This window comes from Protopterus annectens, chromosome 7.part1 (genome assembly GCF_019279795.1).
Source record: "Protopterus annectens isolate FY-2018-M chromosome 7.part1, PAN1.0, whole genome shotgun sequence".
NCBI classification, from domain to species: Eukaryota; Metazoa; Chordata; order Ceratodontiformes; family Protopteridae; genus Protopterus; species Protopterus annectens.
The window spans coordinates 59358-78115 of record NC_056740.1 but is presented as its reverse complement, the minus strand read 5'-3'; the positions used below and the strand labels follow the sequence as shown (position 1 = coordinate 78115).

The window sequence follows — 18758 nt, the reverse complement described above, 5'->3', positions numbered from 1 at the left end:
CCTTTCACAAACCTGAACTGGGTGGGGTCCAGAGTTTGGAGGTTATCAGTGTCTTGATTTCCATGATGATATGCTCCATGGCCTTACAGACCAGGCTCGTCAGGCTAATAGGGCAATACTTCCCGGGATCAGTAGTGGCTCACCCTTTGTGGAGTTGGATAACTGTTGCTGTGGATAATTCAGTGGGCAAAAAGTCTGACATGAGGCTATGACTGAACATGGTTCTTAGGTGGGGAGCCAATTCATTCTGAAGTTCGTGTAAAACATAGCCTGGGATGTTGTCCGGTCCCATGGATGCTGTGTTTTTGGCTTTAGAGAGTGCAGCTTGGGAGTAAAGTTAGCACTGAACCTATCTGCCAGGATGTTGGCAATATCAGTTGGTTCTGTAATTTTTGTGCCGTTGTGCTGTAACTCAGAGCAGATCTGGGTGTTGCCAATGACATTCTTGACATTGCTATAGAATGCTTTGTGGTTGTCCCTATAATCAGTGGTGATTTGGTTTTCATAGCTAGCTTTGGAGGATCTTATAAAGGATCTCAGCTTCTTACTGAGGCTGACCAGGGAGCACCTCCACTCATGGGATTTTACTCTCTTTTGCTACAGTTTCTTCCTTCTGTTGTAGAGTTTGTCTGTGGCAGGGAACCACCAGATTGGCTTCCTTTTTTTGAAGGATAGCATCTTGTTTCTGTTTGGGATAGCACGATCCATGCACTCATGTAAGTGCTTATATGCATATATGCATTTGAGTAGGATTCAGCAGTCGTAACTGTATTGTCCATCTGCATAGGTGTCATGAAATTTGCCACTTCTGTCTTAAGTAGCATGAAGTTGGCTTTGGAGAATTTTTTACCATGGTTTCCTTAATGGGGGGGTGGGGGCAGGATGTGGATATCTAGGGTGATAAGCTTATGGTCGGATATGACCAACGAGGAGTTGACTTCAGGTGTGGAACACCGGTCACTCATGCTGGTAATGACTAGGTCTACGATATTGTTGCCCCTGGTGGGGGTGTGGATAAGTTGATCCAGGGCATTGGAATTTATGAATTCCAGAAAGCGTTGAGTGAAGGAGTTGGCACATGAGTAGTTTTCCCAGTTAATGGTGAGATCGTTGAAATCGCCCATTATTAGGGTGTTTGTTTGAACCCTAATATTTTCTAGTATATCAAGAAAAGAGGAGCGTGAATCCTGGGGCATGGTGAGGGATCTGTAGCAAACTATGATTTGGATTGCAGTTTTGCCCAAAGTTAGTTGCACTTGGATAATCTCGGATGCATTATTCTGAGCAACTAGCCTGAAGGTGTGGATATCCTTAATGAATATGGACACACCTCTGCCTTTGGTGTTCCGGTCCAGGCTAGATCACCGAAAAGTGTTATATGAGTTATAGTCTGGTAATGCAGGGGTGCTCTCTGGAGCCTGGAACCAGGTCTCAGTCACTGCACAGATATCAACGTTCTCCATTTTAAGGAGTGTCTCGAAATTGTGCATTTTGAGATTTAGACTTCTAGCATTGAGTAGCATTACCCTCAGATTTTGCATCCCTGTTCTGTTTCAGTGGTGAATTTGTCATTTGAACCTTGCCTAAAAAAGGCACTATAGGGGCGGCAAGAGCATTAGCCAGTATGCGGAATCCCAGGGGTGACAGGTGCAGGCCATCTGTGGCAAAGCATTGTGGTCTGTCGACCATGTCATCCCAGGCAGACAGATACTGGATCCCCTTAGAATGACACCAGAAGCTTAGCCAATTGTTGAAGTCAATCATTTTGTCCTTGTACTGTGGTATCATTCTGGGTGATGGCAGGATGCTGCTCAGGGCTAGGGTCAGACCTGCCTGGGCTACAAGATCGGAGAGCTCTTTCATGTCTCTTTTCATGTAGTCCAGGGAGGTATGTCTCAGGTCATTCACACCAACATGGACAATGACAGTCATATTTGTACTTGTTGTGGAGTTACCTGAGTGCTTGTGTTATGTGGCGGATCCTGGCAACCGATAGGCAGCTGACAGTAACCTTCTCCTTGTTTAGCCTGGTGAGTGGGACATCAGTGTGCCTGACTATAGTCACCTATGACTAGTGTGTTAGGTCCATTGTTTTGCCTTATGGGCTGTGGCTGAGTGGCACACTGAGTCTGTGGGCCATGTGTCTTTTGGGTTGTATTGGGATGTGGAGGTTGCTTGCATTTCTGCTTTGGAGGTCTCTGTTGCTTGACCAGATTATTATTGAGAGCCTCCGTGAATGTTTTTGTTTTTCTATGTGTGGATTTTGGTGATGTAGGTTTAGTGGGACTATGTGATGAGTGTGGTGTAGTGCAAGTGTTTACCTTCTCCTCTTGGCTGTCAATTTCAGTCTTGGTTGGAGGGAGCTTTACTTCCAGTTTGGATAGATAAGTGCATCTGTCACAGGTTTTAGTGTTGGGTGGTAGGAGGAGAGGGTTGTCTGTGTACATGAGGCAATTGCACATTGCCCCATGATGCCCAGATTCATCAGATAGACAGGAGAGGAGCTGACCCTTGGACATGCCTGAATAAAAAAATATTTTCCTCTAGATAAGTGAGGAAAGTGAGTACAAGAGCTGTTTTTCTCTAAGCAAGTGAGGAAAGTAAGTACAAAAACTGTTTTTCTTTAGGTAATGAGGAAGGTTGAATCCTGTAGTAATTTGTAGCTTATTTAGTGCTTACAACAAGTTCTGAACAAGTGCTGAGCACGAATAAGCAAATTCAAGTGCTACAACTAAGAATCTGTATCTAAACTAGACTAGTTACAGGAAAGAAACAAGTGCAAATGTGGGCTTTTAAATCAGAAAGTTGAGGGAGATAGAAAAATTTCCCAAATGGCAAATAACTACAATTTCTGGGCCAGAAACCACTCCTTATGTGGTAGATAGGTTACCTAGTGCTTACCACTCCCACTGATAAGCAAGCAGGCTTCCCTCCAGCACAGAATGGTTTGGGGTCCTCAAGAGCTTACAAACAGTCCTGGATACAGCAGATCTGTATATGGACTGTACTAGTTTCAGGAAAGGGGGGAAACAAGTGCAAATGTGGTCTTTTAAATCAGAAAGTTGAGAGAGATGGAAAAAGCTGCCCAAACAGCCAATAACTACAATTTCTGGGTCAGAACCACTCCTTATGTGGTAGATAGGTTACCTAGTGCTTACCACTCCCACTGATAAGCTAGAAGGCTTCCCTCCAACACAGAAAGGCTTGGGGGGAGAAGGAGCTTACAACCAGTCCTGGATACAACAAATCTGTATCTGGACTAGACTAATTACAGGAAGGGGAGGAAACAGGTGCAAATCCGGGCTTTTAAATCAGGAAGATGAGAGAGATGGAAAAACTGCACAAATGGCCAGTAACTACAATTTTTGGGCCAGAAACCATTCCTGAATACAGCAAATCTGTATCTGAACTAGACTAGTTACTGGAAAGGCAGGAAACAAGCGTTTTCTTTTTTTGTTACAGTTAAGCAGAACACAGGGAGATTCTTGCAAAGTTTTTATGTTTTTTGGAAAGGAAAGAGGAGAAGCAGAATATAATTCAAGGTTAGGAAGCTAAGTGGGTTGGCCGTCTCAAATGTTCTCTCTGTATTAGGCTGAATGAGCTAATGACACTACACTGGGAGGAGTGTCCCAAATCAAATTTACAGTAGGGTCAGGCAACTACATAGCCACCAAGTATAACAGCAAGACACCAACAAGGAGAGAGGGTGGGGAACAATACTACATCTAGTTCCCTACACAATTTTAGACTGTAAACACTACAGAAATGTTTATCACAGCAGAAGAACATCAATGAGCTGAAAGTTTTAAACAGATAAAGGAGCAAGGACACTCTACAGAATGCTTTTAACTGCAAACAAATCAGTTATATGATACTCTCCTTGGCAGAAAATCAGAACAAACAAATATGTTCTTAACAAGTAGAGAAAATTTCCCGTTAATACCTTTCACACAGTGAAACTAGCTAAAAAGATTTGCAAACAGTGTGACAGTAAAAACCTTATTTATCAGGCCCTGTAAGGCAGACAATTTTAGTTTAACCATGTAGATTAGTTAATAGCAATAAAATACAGTAAAAAGTATGCAGCAGGCAATATTGACCACATACCTGTGTCAACGCAGTAGTCAGAACGTGGGGGACACATGTAGACAGTAATCTAGCCTTTATCCAGCACATGTCTACAGTAGTGAGGAAATAATTCAATGTTGTGCAACTTATAAACAAAGGTATGGCATCTAGGAGGTCATTATTCCGCTGTATTTAGCATTCATCAGACTTGTCATTGAGTAAAATTACCCCCTTTGGTATGTCCTTAACCAGGCACATCCAACAACTGAAATGTCCAAAGAGGTTCCCTACTAAAAGAATACAGGGCATAAGTAACATGTCCTTTGCAGACCACCTCAAGGCCCTATCCCTGTATTCCATCTCCTATAGCCTGTTGAGGGGAGATCTATGTCTTGCATGCAAGGCATTGTCAGATAGTTTAAGTATATGTTATAGATTTCCTGGGGCACAGAGAGGAACCTGTAACTTGCAAGAATATGGTATATGACTTTGCCTGTGGTGATTTAGAGATAGAGATCCTCCAGTGTGACATTCTGTTTGACCAGCCTTGAGGTATAATTGTTTTCTTTGAAAATTGAGACACCTCCACCCTTAGTCCCTGCCTGTGCAGTATTTTGTCTAAATGTGCGGAGGGCATTGTAGACCTTTACTGCTGTACTGCTTTCTGCAGCTTTAAACCATGTTTCAGTAATTGTATAAATGTCTGCATTTTCCAAGATGTGGAAAGCATGGATGGAATGGAGTTTTGTGTTTAGGCTCCTGGCATTGAACAGTAACACCTGGAGATTTTCTAGGGTTGATTTTCCTATGCTGGAAATTTTGTCAGTTTGGCATTGCCTAAAAAGGCAAAATGGGGAAGGACAGTGTTTTAGCCAATATTCAAAAGCTTAAAGGGGCCAGGTGCAAATTATCCTTGGCAAAGTACCGTGGTCTTTTGACCATGACCTACAATGCTGAAAATTATTTTACCCCCTTGGAGTTGCACCAAAAAATAAGCCAATTATAAAAGTCAATCATCTTCTATTCATATTGTGGCATCACCCTTAGAGAGGATAAAATGGTGCTCTATGCTAGGCTCATACTGGACTGGACACATAAACTGAAATATCTACATATAGTCCAGGGAGGTGTGTTTCACGTCATTTACATCAAGATGGGCTATGACAGAGTCATACTGGTATTTGTGATCGACCTGGGTGCATGCATGATTTGGTGGATCCTATCCCCTCATAGACAACTGACCTTGCTGTCTCTTTACTTAGCCCGGTGAGTGGGACTTCTCTCTGTTTCATGATGGAGTCTGCTATGACCAGAATGTTGAGTTGTGTGATGGTATGTCTTATGGACTTACAAGTTGAGGCACCGTGAAATGTGGCAGCATGTGTCTGGGTTGGTGTTTTTGTTGAGAGCACTAGAGGTCACTGTGAACACTTTTCTAGAATGCAGTGTCTAGGAGGTGTTGTGTTTTCAAGAGATTACATTTAAGAACATCAACATATGTGGGTCTGTGTGTCTGTATGGCCCTTATTATGTGAGATCGGTGTACTATGTGTGTATTACTGACAACCTGTTTGGTATTATAGGTGCTTCTATGTGAGAGTCTTGCCTCCACTGACAATGTATAACTATATCTCTCGCATACCTTATCCATTTATTGAGTATTCTATGGATGTTCTTCATGTTTCACCGTTGCAGTCCTATCTGATGGGATTTCCTGCTGTGAAAGCCGTTGGCCAGCCCGACTAACAGAGAAAACTGTTTTAGCCTCCCAGGCTGGCAGACACCCTTACTGATGTCAGTACACTCAGGTATAAAGGGAGCCCACCTGCATCATCACTTCAGTCTTTTCTTGTTGCCAGAGCCCGAAGCAGTATACAAGTGTGCCAGTCAGTCCACACCAGAGAGAAGTTATTCTCGGAAAGATAAGTTGGTGAACTGTTTTCTATTTCTCTTATCTCATGTCAGATAAAAATAAATGAAAATCTCACACAGAGACTTCTATAGTGTTTGTGTTACCTGCTTAAGCCCAGACCATAATGTGCCTAATTGTCGTTTCTGTGCTAGGTTTAATGCTAGAATGATTAGGAGTAGTATCATAGGATCGTAGGAGGTTACAAGGCTCATGACCCCAGGACCCTGCCAAGCCAAGTTCAACCAGTGTTCCCAAGGGTGTCTTACTGAAGAAGAAACTAAAATCAGCACCTATTGCCCCTGTTGAAGAGGGACGTAGGTGGAATCCTGGGGTGAATTTCCAGTTACCCATCCAATCATCCAAACTGCGCTTAAATAGGACCGACAAGGGGCTTTGTTTAACATGAATAGGAAGCTTGTTCCAAAGGTGGGGTGACCTCTGTGAGACAAATCTGTCTCCTCAGCAAGTTCTGTTGATGTCACCTACCAGGTTATGGTCCTATGAGCGAGTGACCCTATGTGCCATTTGACTTGCAAATGTGCAGCATTTCCATCAAAGCTGGGTCAGAGATTGCTTTATATGCAAGGCACAGGTCGCCTGTTAGCAGTCTGTATGACCCAGACTAAAGTGACAATGATTTCAGTCTGGCAGTAGGGCTGAATTCTTAGCTTGTTTTCTAAGTCAAAAATCAGTTGAACAGTGTTGATGGCTTCCTGCAGTCATCCTGATCTTCAGCTACATAAGTGCAAAAAAAGAGAAGAAACTTAAGGCAAAGTCATCGGACAACAATTGCTCCCCTCCTGAATCTCCTTCTAGACTGATCATTTTTGAAGACGGTGAGGCACCTTCTCAGCCCCCTTCAACATTTGAAACAGAAACCCAGGCCTCTGTCGAGACCCATTTGGAGTCTGACATGCCTTTGGCTTGTTCAACTTACACGGCTCACATTTTAAGCTCATCAGTTGCGTCCAAGTTTGCTCAGCAGGCCATGGCTTCCGACAAATGCTCATTAAGTGGCAATACAGTAAGGCCTATGCTGGGGCATTTCCACAGAGAGTCAGGCGCCAGGGCATTGGACGCACCTAGGCCTAAGGCCAAACCCACCCCAAAGAAAGGCAGTGTGACAAGACCTCTGCCTAGGCCTACAGACTCCCAGTTACAGGGATGCCAACAGGATTTGATTAAGCTAGCTGAGATCTTAATTAACATTGTAAGGGCCAGACAGACCACAGATGAAGCCACCCCAGGAAAATGAAAAAGGGATGACTACATTGATGTTTACCAAGATTCCTTACTATTTGAGGAGGATTCAGATTTGGAAGACTCTGGCTCAGAGGAAGGACCCTCTTTCACATCCTTTGAGGAATCTAATTTTGAGGAGAACCTTCCCTCGGTTTCAACTCCAGAGGATCAAACTTTTGTGGAAACCCTTCATGCTATGAAGCAGCACAAGATTACCTCCAGGCCAAGAAGAGAGTTAGGGAGTTCTTAGATCTACCTGAGTACAAACCATTAGTTGTCCCTCCCATTTTGGATGTGGTAGAGGATGTTTTGTCTGCAACAATTCAAAAAAGCACTTAGGCCTGCAGGCTGTGGTGTAAGGATGCTTTATTAAAGCATATAAAAGTAGAGCAATAACAAACCGGTTTCATCTGAGCAAATTAAGCAGCCTTCATCTGTGTTAAGTGATGTAATGAAGCATCTTTACACCACAGTCTTCTGGCCTAAGTGCTTTTTTGAATTGAATTGACTCTTTTTGAGGCTGTGCAGTTGCCGTACTTGCAAGGGCTCTGTTACATTAATATTGTCTGCAACAAACCAAAACTACATTACTGTGTATATGCAGATGTTCCATTACTGCTAATATTTTAATTATGTGATTGTTGTTCCTTTGCTTCTGAATGAGGTCTCTGGTAAGAAAGGTCATCTGACCAGCTCACTTACCTGCTTATCAAATGCAGTAAATAAAAATGAAGTATCTAGTGGTGGTGCTGGTACTTTCCAGCTGCTCAGTAGTCTGAGGTATCACTCACCATGCAGGACTCATAACAAGGTAGATTATTTTATATGTGCTTTATTGTGGTTTGAAACAGAGTAGTTAAGGCTGTGTTTCTTTTTTTTTTTCAGCCATGGCTTCTTAAGCTATCCTTTTGTAACAACAGTAAGACTGATTAATTGGTGGCACCTTGTATCTCAGTTATAATGATCTGATACTAACATGTTCAATTTTGTCTTTTAGGTGGAGATCCACTACAGAGGATTTCACTGTCTGGAGCAAGCAACACTTATGTGGTCAGTGGCCTTCAGCTAGGCAAAGAATATACCTTTACTGTATATCCCATTTATGGAGATGTTCCTGGAGCAGATTCATTCGTTTCAGCTAGAACAGGTAAAACAAAATGCTTTTATGCATTTCCATCAACATTATAGTTAGACAGAAGTTCAGTACCTAAAATCTCCACTTAACTGCATGCACTGTTCTTTGTTCACATTTTGACAGTGGTCATGTCTGTAGAGGTAAGCAGTAGCCAAAAATTTGTCTCAACATCGTCTGTCACTGTACCTAACAGGTGAGAAATTCATTCTATATATCAGTTGTTTTAGGTACAGTGATTAAAAACCTGTTTTGCTTGCATTAAATGTTAGATGTACTGATTCTCACCTTCCTTGCTTGTGTTGGGTGTCGGGTACTGCCTGGCTAGGTTGACACATTTTTTATGATCTTCATGGGGGATTTCAGTTACCCCTCTATAGAGTGGGAATCCTACACCAGTTCTAATGCACAAGCCTAGTGATTCCTAAACTTTGTTAATGCCAATATTCTCCATTCTCCTAACAAGGGTACAAACATCTGTGAACTTGTACTCATGAACATGGGGGAGTGATGTTCCTCACCCAATGTAATTTCCTTGCTCATCAGATCCAACCATAAGGCAGTATTACTTGAAATAAAAATTAAATCTGAAGACCCAGGGAAACCAAAATTGTTTAGAAACTATTCCAAGGCTAACCTCTCTCTACTAACTGACGCCTTGGCTAAATTCCAAGCACCCCAAACCCAGTAAACACCATAGCATATGCTCAACTATTTACTAAATCTCTGTACAGATATATTGCTAGCTGTATAGAACAAGTTGTGTCCACTCTTGTTAAAAACAAGACAAACTCAAAACACAAGCCACTCTAGTGGAATCACAATATCAGTTACACAACAAAAGAAAAAACATCTTTGTCAGGCGTAGGAGGAACAAAGCTCAACATAGTGAAAGCCCACTGACCAATCTAAACAGGCAGCTAATACTTCAGAGGCTAAATTTGAAGAAAAAAAGCTTCTCAGGCAAAGGACAACCACAAAGCTTTCTACAGTTATATCATTAACCTCAAAGGAAATATGCAACAATGTGCAGAACTTATTGTAAATGGCATCATCTACACTGAACCAGAGGCCATTGCCAACCTTTTGGCTGACAGGTTCAGCTCAAATCCCCCCTCCCCTCCCTGATAGTCCAAAGGAAATACTGCATACCATAATTCCCCAACCAGTACTAGGGAACAGGTCATTGATGTACTTTCCAAGATCAAAAACACTGCATTGATGGGCCTCGATTGCATCCCAGGATGCTTTTTAAATAGCATGAAACATTACCTCATTCACTTGAATCACTTTTCAACTGGAGGCTACAGTGAGGTTTTGTACACAAGGAATGGAAGATGGCTGTAGTCTTTCCTGTCCACAAATGAGGTCCAACTATTGATCTGGTTAACTACAGGCTTATAAGTGTGATCATATAAAAAACGACAGCAGGAAGCAGATCCAGAATATTTATTGCACTTAGCACTTCGGCCACTACAGCCTTCAAAGAGTAATTTTTTATCTGAACTCTGGTTTGCTGTGTTATAAGTGTGATCAGCCTAATATGTAAGGTCATAGAAAGAATCATCATGGACATGATAAACAAAGAAATAGGAAACCTACAAATGCTTGAACCATCACAGTCTGGCTTTGTAAAAGGGAAGTCATACCTGTTAAATCTGGTGGAATTCTTTGAGAGGGTCACCAAAGCAATGGATGAGGGCAAGACTGTGCACACAGCCTACCTCAATGTGGCCAAGGCTTCTGATACAATACCCCACTCAGGCATTATAGACAAGCTCACTAAATTAGGTATAAACTCTTTTATCAAACACTGGATAACCAACTGATAGGACTCAGGAGGTAAAATTGGTGAGGCCACCTCCACCAAGAGGCCAGTAACTAAAGGAGTCCCCTAGGGCTTGGTACTGGTCCCGCTCCTTTTAGGCATCTATTTCTCTGTAGTGGAAGTAAATGCTGAAGGTTTGTAGCTTAGTAAGTTTGCAGATGACTGCAAGCTGGGGGTTACCACTGACTCCCTTGCAGACACTACATTTTTCAAGAAGATGTATCTCTGACTAACAAATGGTGCCAAAGCCATGGTCTTAAACTGAATGCTAAGAAATGCATAATTGTAGCCTTTGCGAAGTCAACCATCCTGGTTAATTCCCATGTTGATAATACGTCCCTAAGAGTCAACTAAGTGGTCAGAATCTGGGTGCACATGTAAACTGTAGCCTTACCTTCCACTACCACCACATGGCCACAGTGGTGAGGAAATACTTTTATGTTGTACAACTTGTAACTAAGGGCATGGCTTCTAGGTACAAAGAGGTCATTATACCACTGTACTCTGCCTTTATCAGACCAATCATAGAGTACAGTGCTTCCTTTGTATGTCTCTGACCAGGCATATGCAACAACTATCAGAGATTCTCTACAAAAAGAATACAAGTCTTAACAACCTTGCCTTATGCAGAGTTCCTTAAAACCCTTTCCCTCTTTTCAGTCTCCTATAGATTGTTGAGGGGTGATCTATGCCTGGCTTACAAGGCATCCATAAACCTCACACTTATGAATTTCCTGCATATTTGTAAGTCAAACTGTATCAGAAATGCAAGGTCTAGGGACCTGAATTTTGCCTTTTACTTAAAGAGAACAATGCTGGAGAGACAGATATGTGTCCTAGAGACTACCCATCCTATTGAACAGGCTTCCCATCCATGTGAAGCTGAATTTGTCTGTTACCCAATTTAAGTGCAACCTAGACCAGCGGATGGGGAAGAGGCGTTTACATTGGGCCTGGCACCCATGTCCCTTCTGGACAGAGGTAGCTTATAAATACCTGGCCCTCAATGCCCTATTTGAATATAGGGCATCATTATTCTTTTGGGAAGACTTGACTAGGTTTAGAATGGTCCCCTAGGTTGTTAGCAAAGTAACAATCTATGACTAACAATCTATGACTCCATGAATCTGTAGTGATAAATCACCTGTCTTGCTTGTGCTAGATGTTAGGTACAGTGATTTGTCACTTGGCTTGTACACTGCTTTGTCAAGTGTCTTGCTTGGGTTAGGTGCTAGGTATGGTGATTTGTCACCAGTCTTGTCTGTGTTATCTGTTAGGTACAGTGATTCAGAATCCATCTCACTAGTGTTAGGTATAGTGAGAGGCAGCCCTGAATGCAACATTGAAAACATGTTAACCGCAGAACCCAACAACATCCATTGCCTTCAACATTTCTGTTTCGAGGTCATCCATTCCTGCAGTATTGCTACTAAATAGCAGTGACCTCCTCTGCTAAAATAGCCAGTCCCACCATTTGCTTCTGGTATTGCCTCTTCACAGGAGGATGAGACTCAGGAGTTCCCTAAGGGCATTTCTTCCGTGTGCTAAAAACTGTTTCAGTCAAGATTAGCATTTCTTCACCGGTGCTGAAAACAGCTGGGCAAAGTCCCAGCCACCCTCCTATATACCTCTTAAGTATCCATGGTTTTGGCTCAAAATATTGCTCAGCCTCTCTTAAAATTGTTGATTGAAAACTGTGGTGCATTGTAGTGACTAATAATAACAACCATTAAAGCTACAGGTTTTACTTCTGAAAAAGTGAACTAATACAACTCTTCTTATTCTGTCATATTTTAAAAAGTCAGTAGTATGAACATTACAAAAGTGTCCTTTTTCTGAAAGATTTATCAGTAATTATTTTCTGGCTTTGCTCCGGATTCTGCAGGTAAGAGATTGAGAGCTTTGCTTGCTGGATGGTTTGTTATAATCTTTTTCAGGTCAACTCAAAGTCTTTCACCATGGTTTTACCATACAACATGTTGAAATGCATTAGATAATTTAACAGCTTTGATTAAAAAAATAAAACTTAAGTTGAAACAACAGTTGTAATAAAACCATTGTTTACGTCTTAATTATTCTCTTCTAAAGACTGTCTTGCAGATGAAGTTGAGCTAAATGTGTTGGTAAAGGACAACGATCCAGCTTTATAGGAGGAAATATCAAATGTATATCATGTTAATGTTCACAGTGTGTACTAGCTCGAGGTAACTTTATAATAGCTAAGATACTACACCTCCCTTTCTGTGCTGATTACTCTCTATGCAACGGTAACATTTAGCACAGGCAAATGTTTTTGCTCACTCATACATTCTGAAAATGCCAAACTTTATTGGTTCACAGGTAACTACCAGACTACCTGCCTTTGCAGACCATTTTCAGATAAACTAAAATTCCCTTTTGGTGTTTGAATTAACCATTTTCAGATAAACTAAAATTCCCTTTTGGTGTTTGAATTAACCTATTGTGTTTGATGTTGGATTGGCCTTATCCGTTCAATGGTCAATAATTATATACTACCCCCTACTGAGAATAACTGGGATCATGCCATAAATAATTTAAGAGAACCCATGCATGAGATAAAGCATTTAGGAGCTACCTCTGTCTCTTTTCAGTACAGGACACATTCCTGGGATAACACTTTCGCATCCATAGATCCAAGTTGTGCTCGATTATGGAGATGGATGAGCATTGTTGTATGTGGATAAGGAGTTTGTTCCAGAGCAGTAGTATCCTCTGCAAAATATACTTCTACTTCCCAACAACTCTGTTTATGCTGCAGAAGAGGTTTACATCCTTAGACTGTTTCTGATGCCATTTGACTTGCTGATGTGCAGTAGGTCCATCAGTACTGGGTCGGCGGAAGCCTTGTATGCCAGATACAGATCAACTTTTAGCAGTCTATATGATACTGAGTATCTTGGCAAGGCTTTGAGTCAGTCCATGTAGGATGTATTGTTTAGGCCATGTATCCTTTTAGTATACAAGGTGTTGCACATTACTAGACAGATACATGCCAAAAGGAGCAGTACATTCAATGACTGACCCAGTGTGAGCTGTGTATAGGAGGCCAATGACATTCCTATATTTAGACACAATCCTTTTGTTTCTAAGTTGTGCAATACAGAAGGACTTTTTTATGACAATGGACACATGTTGGCCAAAAGTTAGGTGAATGGTCACCTAAGTTCCCAAATCCCAAACAATTGGGTCAGCTCTGTATTGCCAATGTGGTAGATGATTTTGGCACCAGTTATTTGTTTGGGACAAACCTTCCTGCAGGGTGTTATTTGGGGATTCAGTGATGGCTCCTAGCTTACAGTCATCTGCAAACTTAGTCAACCAGAGCCCATTGGTATTGGCTTTTACTTCAGAAAAGTAGAGGCTAACAGGAGAGGTCCCCCCAGAGTCCCTGGGGGACTTATTGATGATTGGTCTGTTTGTGGAGGTAGCTTTCCCTGTTTTGATCTCCTGCATCCTATCTGTGAGCCAGCTGGCAATGCAGTGGGTGACACAGGGGTATTTTCACAGTTGATTTAGCTTTTCTACTATGTCTGAGTGAGATATTGTGTCAAAAGCTTTTGGACACTTCAAGTTATGCAGTTTGTTCCATTTTACCTTCATCCATTGCTTTGGTAGCCTTTTAAAAAAAAGTCCACCCAGGTTGATTAAGCATGACCTGCCCCTGCCAAATCAAAACTGAGAAGGATCCAATGTTTGATGGTTCCTAATGTCCTTATTGATTAATTCCATGATAAGTCTTTCCATCTTTTCACATATGAGGCTAGTCAAACTTATGGGTCTGCATTTTCCTAGATCTGTGGAAGGTCCTCATTTATGCAGGCGAATGACTTTAACTGTACTCCATTTGATTGGTACATAACCTGTATGGAGGCTGATTTGGAACAGTGTAGTTAGGAGGATGGCTAAATTGTGCCTCATGCTTTTTAAGATGCAGCCAGGGATATTATCAGGACACTTCAATGCAGCATTTTTAGCTTTTAATAGCACTTTTAAGATTTGATCTTGTGTGATAGCTGGAGGCAAGACAGTTTCAGGTATATTTTTGGGGGGACAGATGGAGGAGAAAGTGGAGTAAAGTTAGAGCTGCATTTATTAGCTAGAAGATTCTCTATGTCTTCAGTCTCAGTGTAGGCATCTTTGTTCAAAATCAGCTCAGTGCTTTGCTGCATTGTGATTCTGAGATAACAAACATAACTAAAAATATGTTCTTCTTGTTTCACTGTTGCAGTCATTACAGTTGGGTTATCTCCCTGCAGGTTGCCCTCAGTCAGCCTGAATACCAGAGTCTTGGGATTTCTGTGTCTGATGCTGTCGCCTCTTCCATGACATCAGGTTGTCAGGGGGTATAAAACATGCAGCCGCCATTACATCAGCTTTTCTTGTCACGCGGGAGCCTGAAGCAGAAGCAGTTTGCAAGTGCCGGTCGGCCGGTACCTGAAATTTTCATTTTTCGAGTATCAAACCTGAAGTCTTCTAAAGCTAAGTACCCCATTGGGGATTCTTTTTTCCTGCTCTAACCGATGTCAGAAAAAGTTAACAGTTGTCTTGCCTGTGGAAAGCAAATACCTCACAGAGATTTTCATTCTTACTGCGTCACCTGTTTAGGCCCAGACCGCGACGTCCGTCACTGTCGGTTTTGTGCCTTGTTTAACGCCCGAACTATTCATCATCGGGCTATCTTTGTTGCTAAATTCTGTTAGGTACAGTGATTCAGAATCCATCTCACTAGTGTTAGGTATAGTGAGAGGCAGCCCTGAATGCAACATTGAAAACATGTTAACCGCAGAACCCAACAACATCCATTGCCTTCAACATTTCTGTTTCGAGGTCATCCATTCCTGCAGTATTGCTACTAAATAGCAGTGACCTCCTCTGCTAAAATAGCCAGTCCCACCATTTGCTTCTGGTATTGCCTCTTCACAGGAGGATGAGACTCAGGAGTTCCCTAAGGGCATTTCTTCCGTGTGCTAAAAACTGTTTCAGTCAAGATTAGCATTTCTTCACCGGTGCTGAAAACAGCTGGGCAAAGTCCCAGCCACCCTCCTATATACCTCTTAAGTATCCATGGTTTTGGCTCAAAATATTGCTCAGCCTCTCTTAAAATTGTTGATTGAAAACTGTGGTGCATTGTAGTGACTAATAATAACAAACATTAAAGCTACAGGCTTGTTTTACTTCTGAAAAAGTGAACTAATACAACTCTTCTTATTCTGTCATATTTTAAAAAGTCAGTAGTATGAACATTACAAAAGTGTCCTTTTTCTGAAAGATTTATCAGTAATTATTTTCTGGCTTTTTGTCGGATTCTGCAGGTAAGAGATTGAGAGCTTTGCTTGCTGGATGGTTTGTTATAATCTTTTTCAGGTCAACTCAAAGTCTTTCACCATGGTTTTACCATACAACATGTTGAAATGCATTAGATAATTTAACAGCTTTGATTAAAAAAATAAAACTTAAGTTGAAACAACAGTTGTAATAAAACCATTGTTTACGCTCTTAATTATTCTCTTCTAAAGACTGTCTTGCAGATGAAGTTGAGCTAAATGTGTTGGTAAAGGACAACGATCCAGCTTTATAGGAGGAAATATCAAATGTATATCATGTTAATGTTCACAGTGTGTACTAGCTCGAGGTAACTTTATAATAGCTAAGATACTACACCTCCCTTTCTGTGCTGATTACTCTCTATGCAACGGTAACATTTAGCACAGGCAAATGTTTTTGCTCACTCATACATTCTGAAAATGCCAAACTTTATTGGTTCACAGGTAACTACCAGACTACCTGCCTTTGCAGACCATTTTCAGATAAACTAAAATTCCCTTTTGGTGTTTGAATTAACCATTTTCAGATAAACTAAAATTCCCTTTTGGTGTTTGAATTAACCTATTGTGTTTGATGTTGGATTGGCCTTATCCGTTCAATGGTCAATAATTATATACTACCCCCTACTGAGAATAACTGGGATCATGCCATAAATAATTTGAGAACACCCATGCATGAGATAAAGCATTTAGGAGCTGCCTCTGTCTCTTTTCAGTACAGGACACATTCCTGGGATAACGTTTCTATTTCGCATCCATAGATCCAAGTTGTGCTCGATTATGGAGATGGATGAGCATTGTTGTATGTGGATAAGGAGTTTGTTCCAGAGCAGTAGTATCCTCTGCAAAATATACCTCTACTTCCCAACAACTCTGTCTATGCTGCAGAAGAGGTTTACATCCTTAGACTGTTTCTGATGCCATTTGACTTGCTGATGTGCAGTAGGTCCATCAGTACTGGGTCGGCGGAAGCCTTGTATGCCAGATACAGATCAACTTTTAGCAGTCTATATGATACTGAGTATCTTGGCAAGGCTTTGAGTCAGTCCATGTAGGATGTATTGTTTAGGCCATGTATCCTTTTAGTATACAAGGTGTTGCACATTACTAGACAGATACATGCCAAAAGGAGCAGTACATTCAATGACTGACCCAGTGTGAGCTGTGTATAGGAGGCCAATGACATTCCTATATTTAGACACAATCCTTTTGTTTCTAAGTTGTGCAATACAGAAGGACTTTTTTATGACAATGGACACATGTTGGCCAAAAGTTAGGTGAATGGTCACCTAAGTTCCCAAATCCCAAACAATTGGGTCAGCTCTGTATTGCCAATGTGGTAGATGATTTTGGCACCAGTTATTTGTTTGGGACAAACCTTCCTGCAGGGTGTTATTTGGGAATTCAGTGATGGCTCCTAGCTTACAGTCATCTGCAAACTTAGTCAACCAGAGCCCATTGGTATTGGCTTTTACTTCAGAAAAGTAGAGGCTAACAGGAGAGGTCCCCCCATAGTCCCTGGGGGACTTATTGATGATTGGTCTCTTTGTGGAGGTAGCTTTCCCTGTTTTGATCTCCTGCATCCTATCTGTGAGCCAGCTGGCAATGCAGTGGGTGACACAGGGGTATTTTCACAGTTGATTTAGCTTTTCTACTATGTCTGAGTGAGATATTGTGTCAAAAGCTTTTGGACACTTCAAGTTATGCAGTTTGTTCCATTTTACCTTCATCCATTGCTTTGGTAGCCTTTTAAAAAAGTCCACCCAGGTTGATTAAGCATGACCTGCCCTTGCCAAATCAAAACTGAGAAGGATCCAATGTTTGATGGTTCCTAATGTCCTTATTGATTAATTCCATGATAAGTCTTTCCATCTTTTCACATATGAGGCTAGTCAAACTTATGGGTCTGCATTTTCCTAGATCTGTGGAAGGTCCTCATTTATGCAGGCGAATGACTTTAACTGTACTCCATTTGATTGGTACATAACCTGTATGGAGGCTGATTTGGAACAGTGTAGTTAGGAGGATGGCTAAATTGTGCCTCATGCTTTTTAAGATGCAGCCAGGGATATTATCAGGACACTTCAATGCAGCATTTTTAGCTTTTAATAGCACTTTTAAGATTTGATCTTGTGTGATAGCTGGAGGCAGGCAAGACAGTTTCAGGTATATTTTGTACAGTCTGATGGAGCCCTCAGTGGAGTAAAAGAGCTGCATTTATTAAGAAGATTCTCTGTATGTCTTCAGTCTCAGTGTAGGCATCTTTGAGTGTATTCTTGCTGTCAGCAGTGCTTTGCTGCATTGTGATTCTGAGATAACAAACATAACTAAAAATATGTTCTTCTTGTTTCACTGTTGCAGTCATTACAGTTGGGTTATCTCCCTGCAGGTTGCCCTCAGTCAGCCTGAATACCAGAGTCTTGGGATTTCTGTGTCTGATGCTGTCGCCTCTTCCATGACATCAGGTTGTCAGGGGGTATAAAACATGCAGCCGCCATTACATCAGCTTTTCTTGTCACGCGGGAGCCCGAAGCAGAAGCAGTTTGCAAGTGCCGGTCGGCCGGTACCTGAAATTTTCATTTTTCGAGTATCAAACCTGAAGTCTTCTAAAGCTAAGTACCCCATTGGGGATTCTTTTTTCCTGCTCTAACCGATGTCAGAAAAAGTTAACAGTTGTCTTGCCTGTGGAAAGCAAATACCTCACAGAGATTTTCATTCTTACTGCGTCACCTGTTTAGGCCCAGACCACGACGTCCGTCACTGTCGGTTTTGTGCCTTGTTTAACGCCCAAACTATTCATCATCGGGCTATCTTTGTTGCTAAATTCTTTTGCTCTCATTCTCCGTATTCCGAAATGGCTTTTGTAAGCCATCCAACTACCGATCTTCTGAAAACATAAGGATAAAGACAGAGACAGACCGCATAGGTCCAAAACTGCCGACAACGCTTCCGTTACTAGTCGCTAGTCCACTGGTACAAAGTGAGGCGCTTTTGCAGCCCCTGATACCTGCTTCTACAGATTTGCAGGCCTCTGCTGAGACCCATTCAGAGTCCAGTATGCCGCGAGATGCTTCTTCGATTATGGAACTTGCAGATGTCTCTACCTTGGATGGGTCTGGAGCCACTGTGCAGACACCGGCTTCTGAGGGTGTTTTCTGACCTTCCGATGTTCGTATTAAACCGACTACTTCGTTTCAGACTAAAACAACCGAGTTTCTCAGGCCCAGAGTT

The 18758-nt window shown here is 41.7% G+C and overlaps 1 protein-coding gene across 1 annotated transcript in view; it reads left to right on the top strand.

Moving 5' to 3' along the window:
• Positions 1–18758, top strand: part of LOC122807520 (collagen alpha-1(VII) chain-like) — a gene marked incomplete at its 3' end in the record, with an annotated part of 926266 nt that overhangs the window by 856622 nt on the left and 50886 nt on the right. Inside the window, exon 28 of the mRNA XM_044078445.1 lies at positions 8220–8369. Within this exon, the coding sequence (XP_043934380.1) occupies positions 8220–8369 (150 nt within the window). The remainder of the gene's footprint in view (positions 1–8219; positions 8370–18758) is intronic.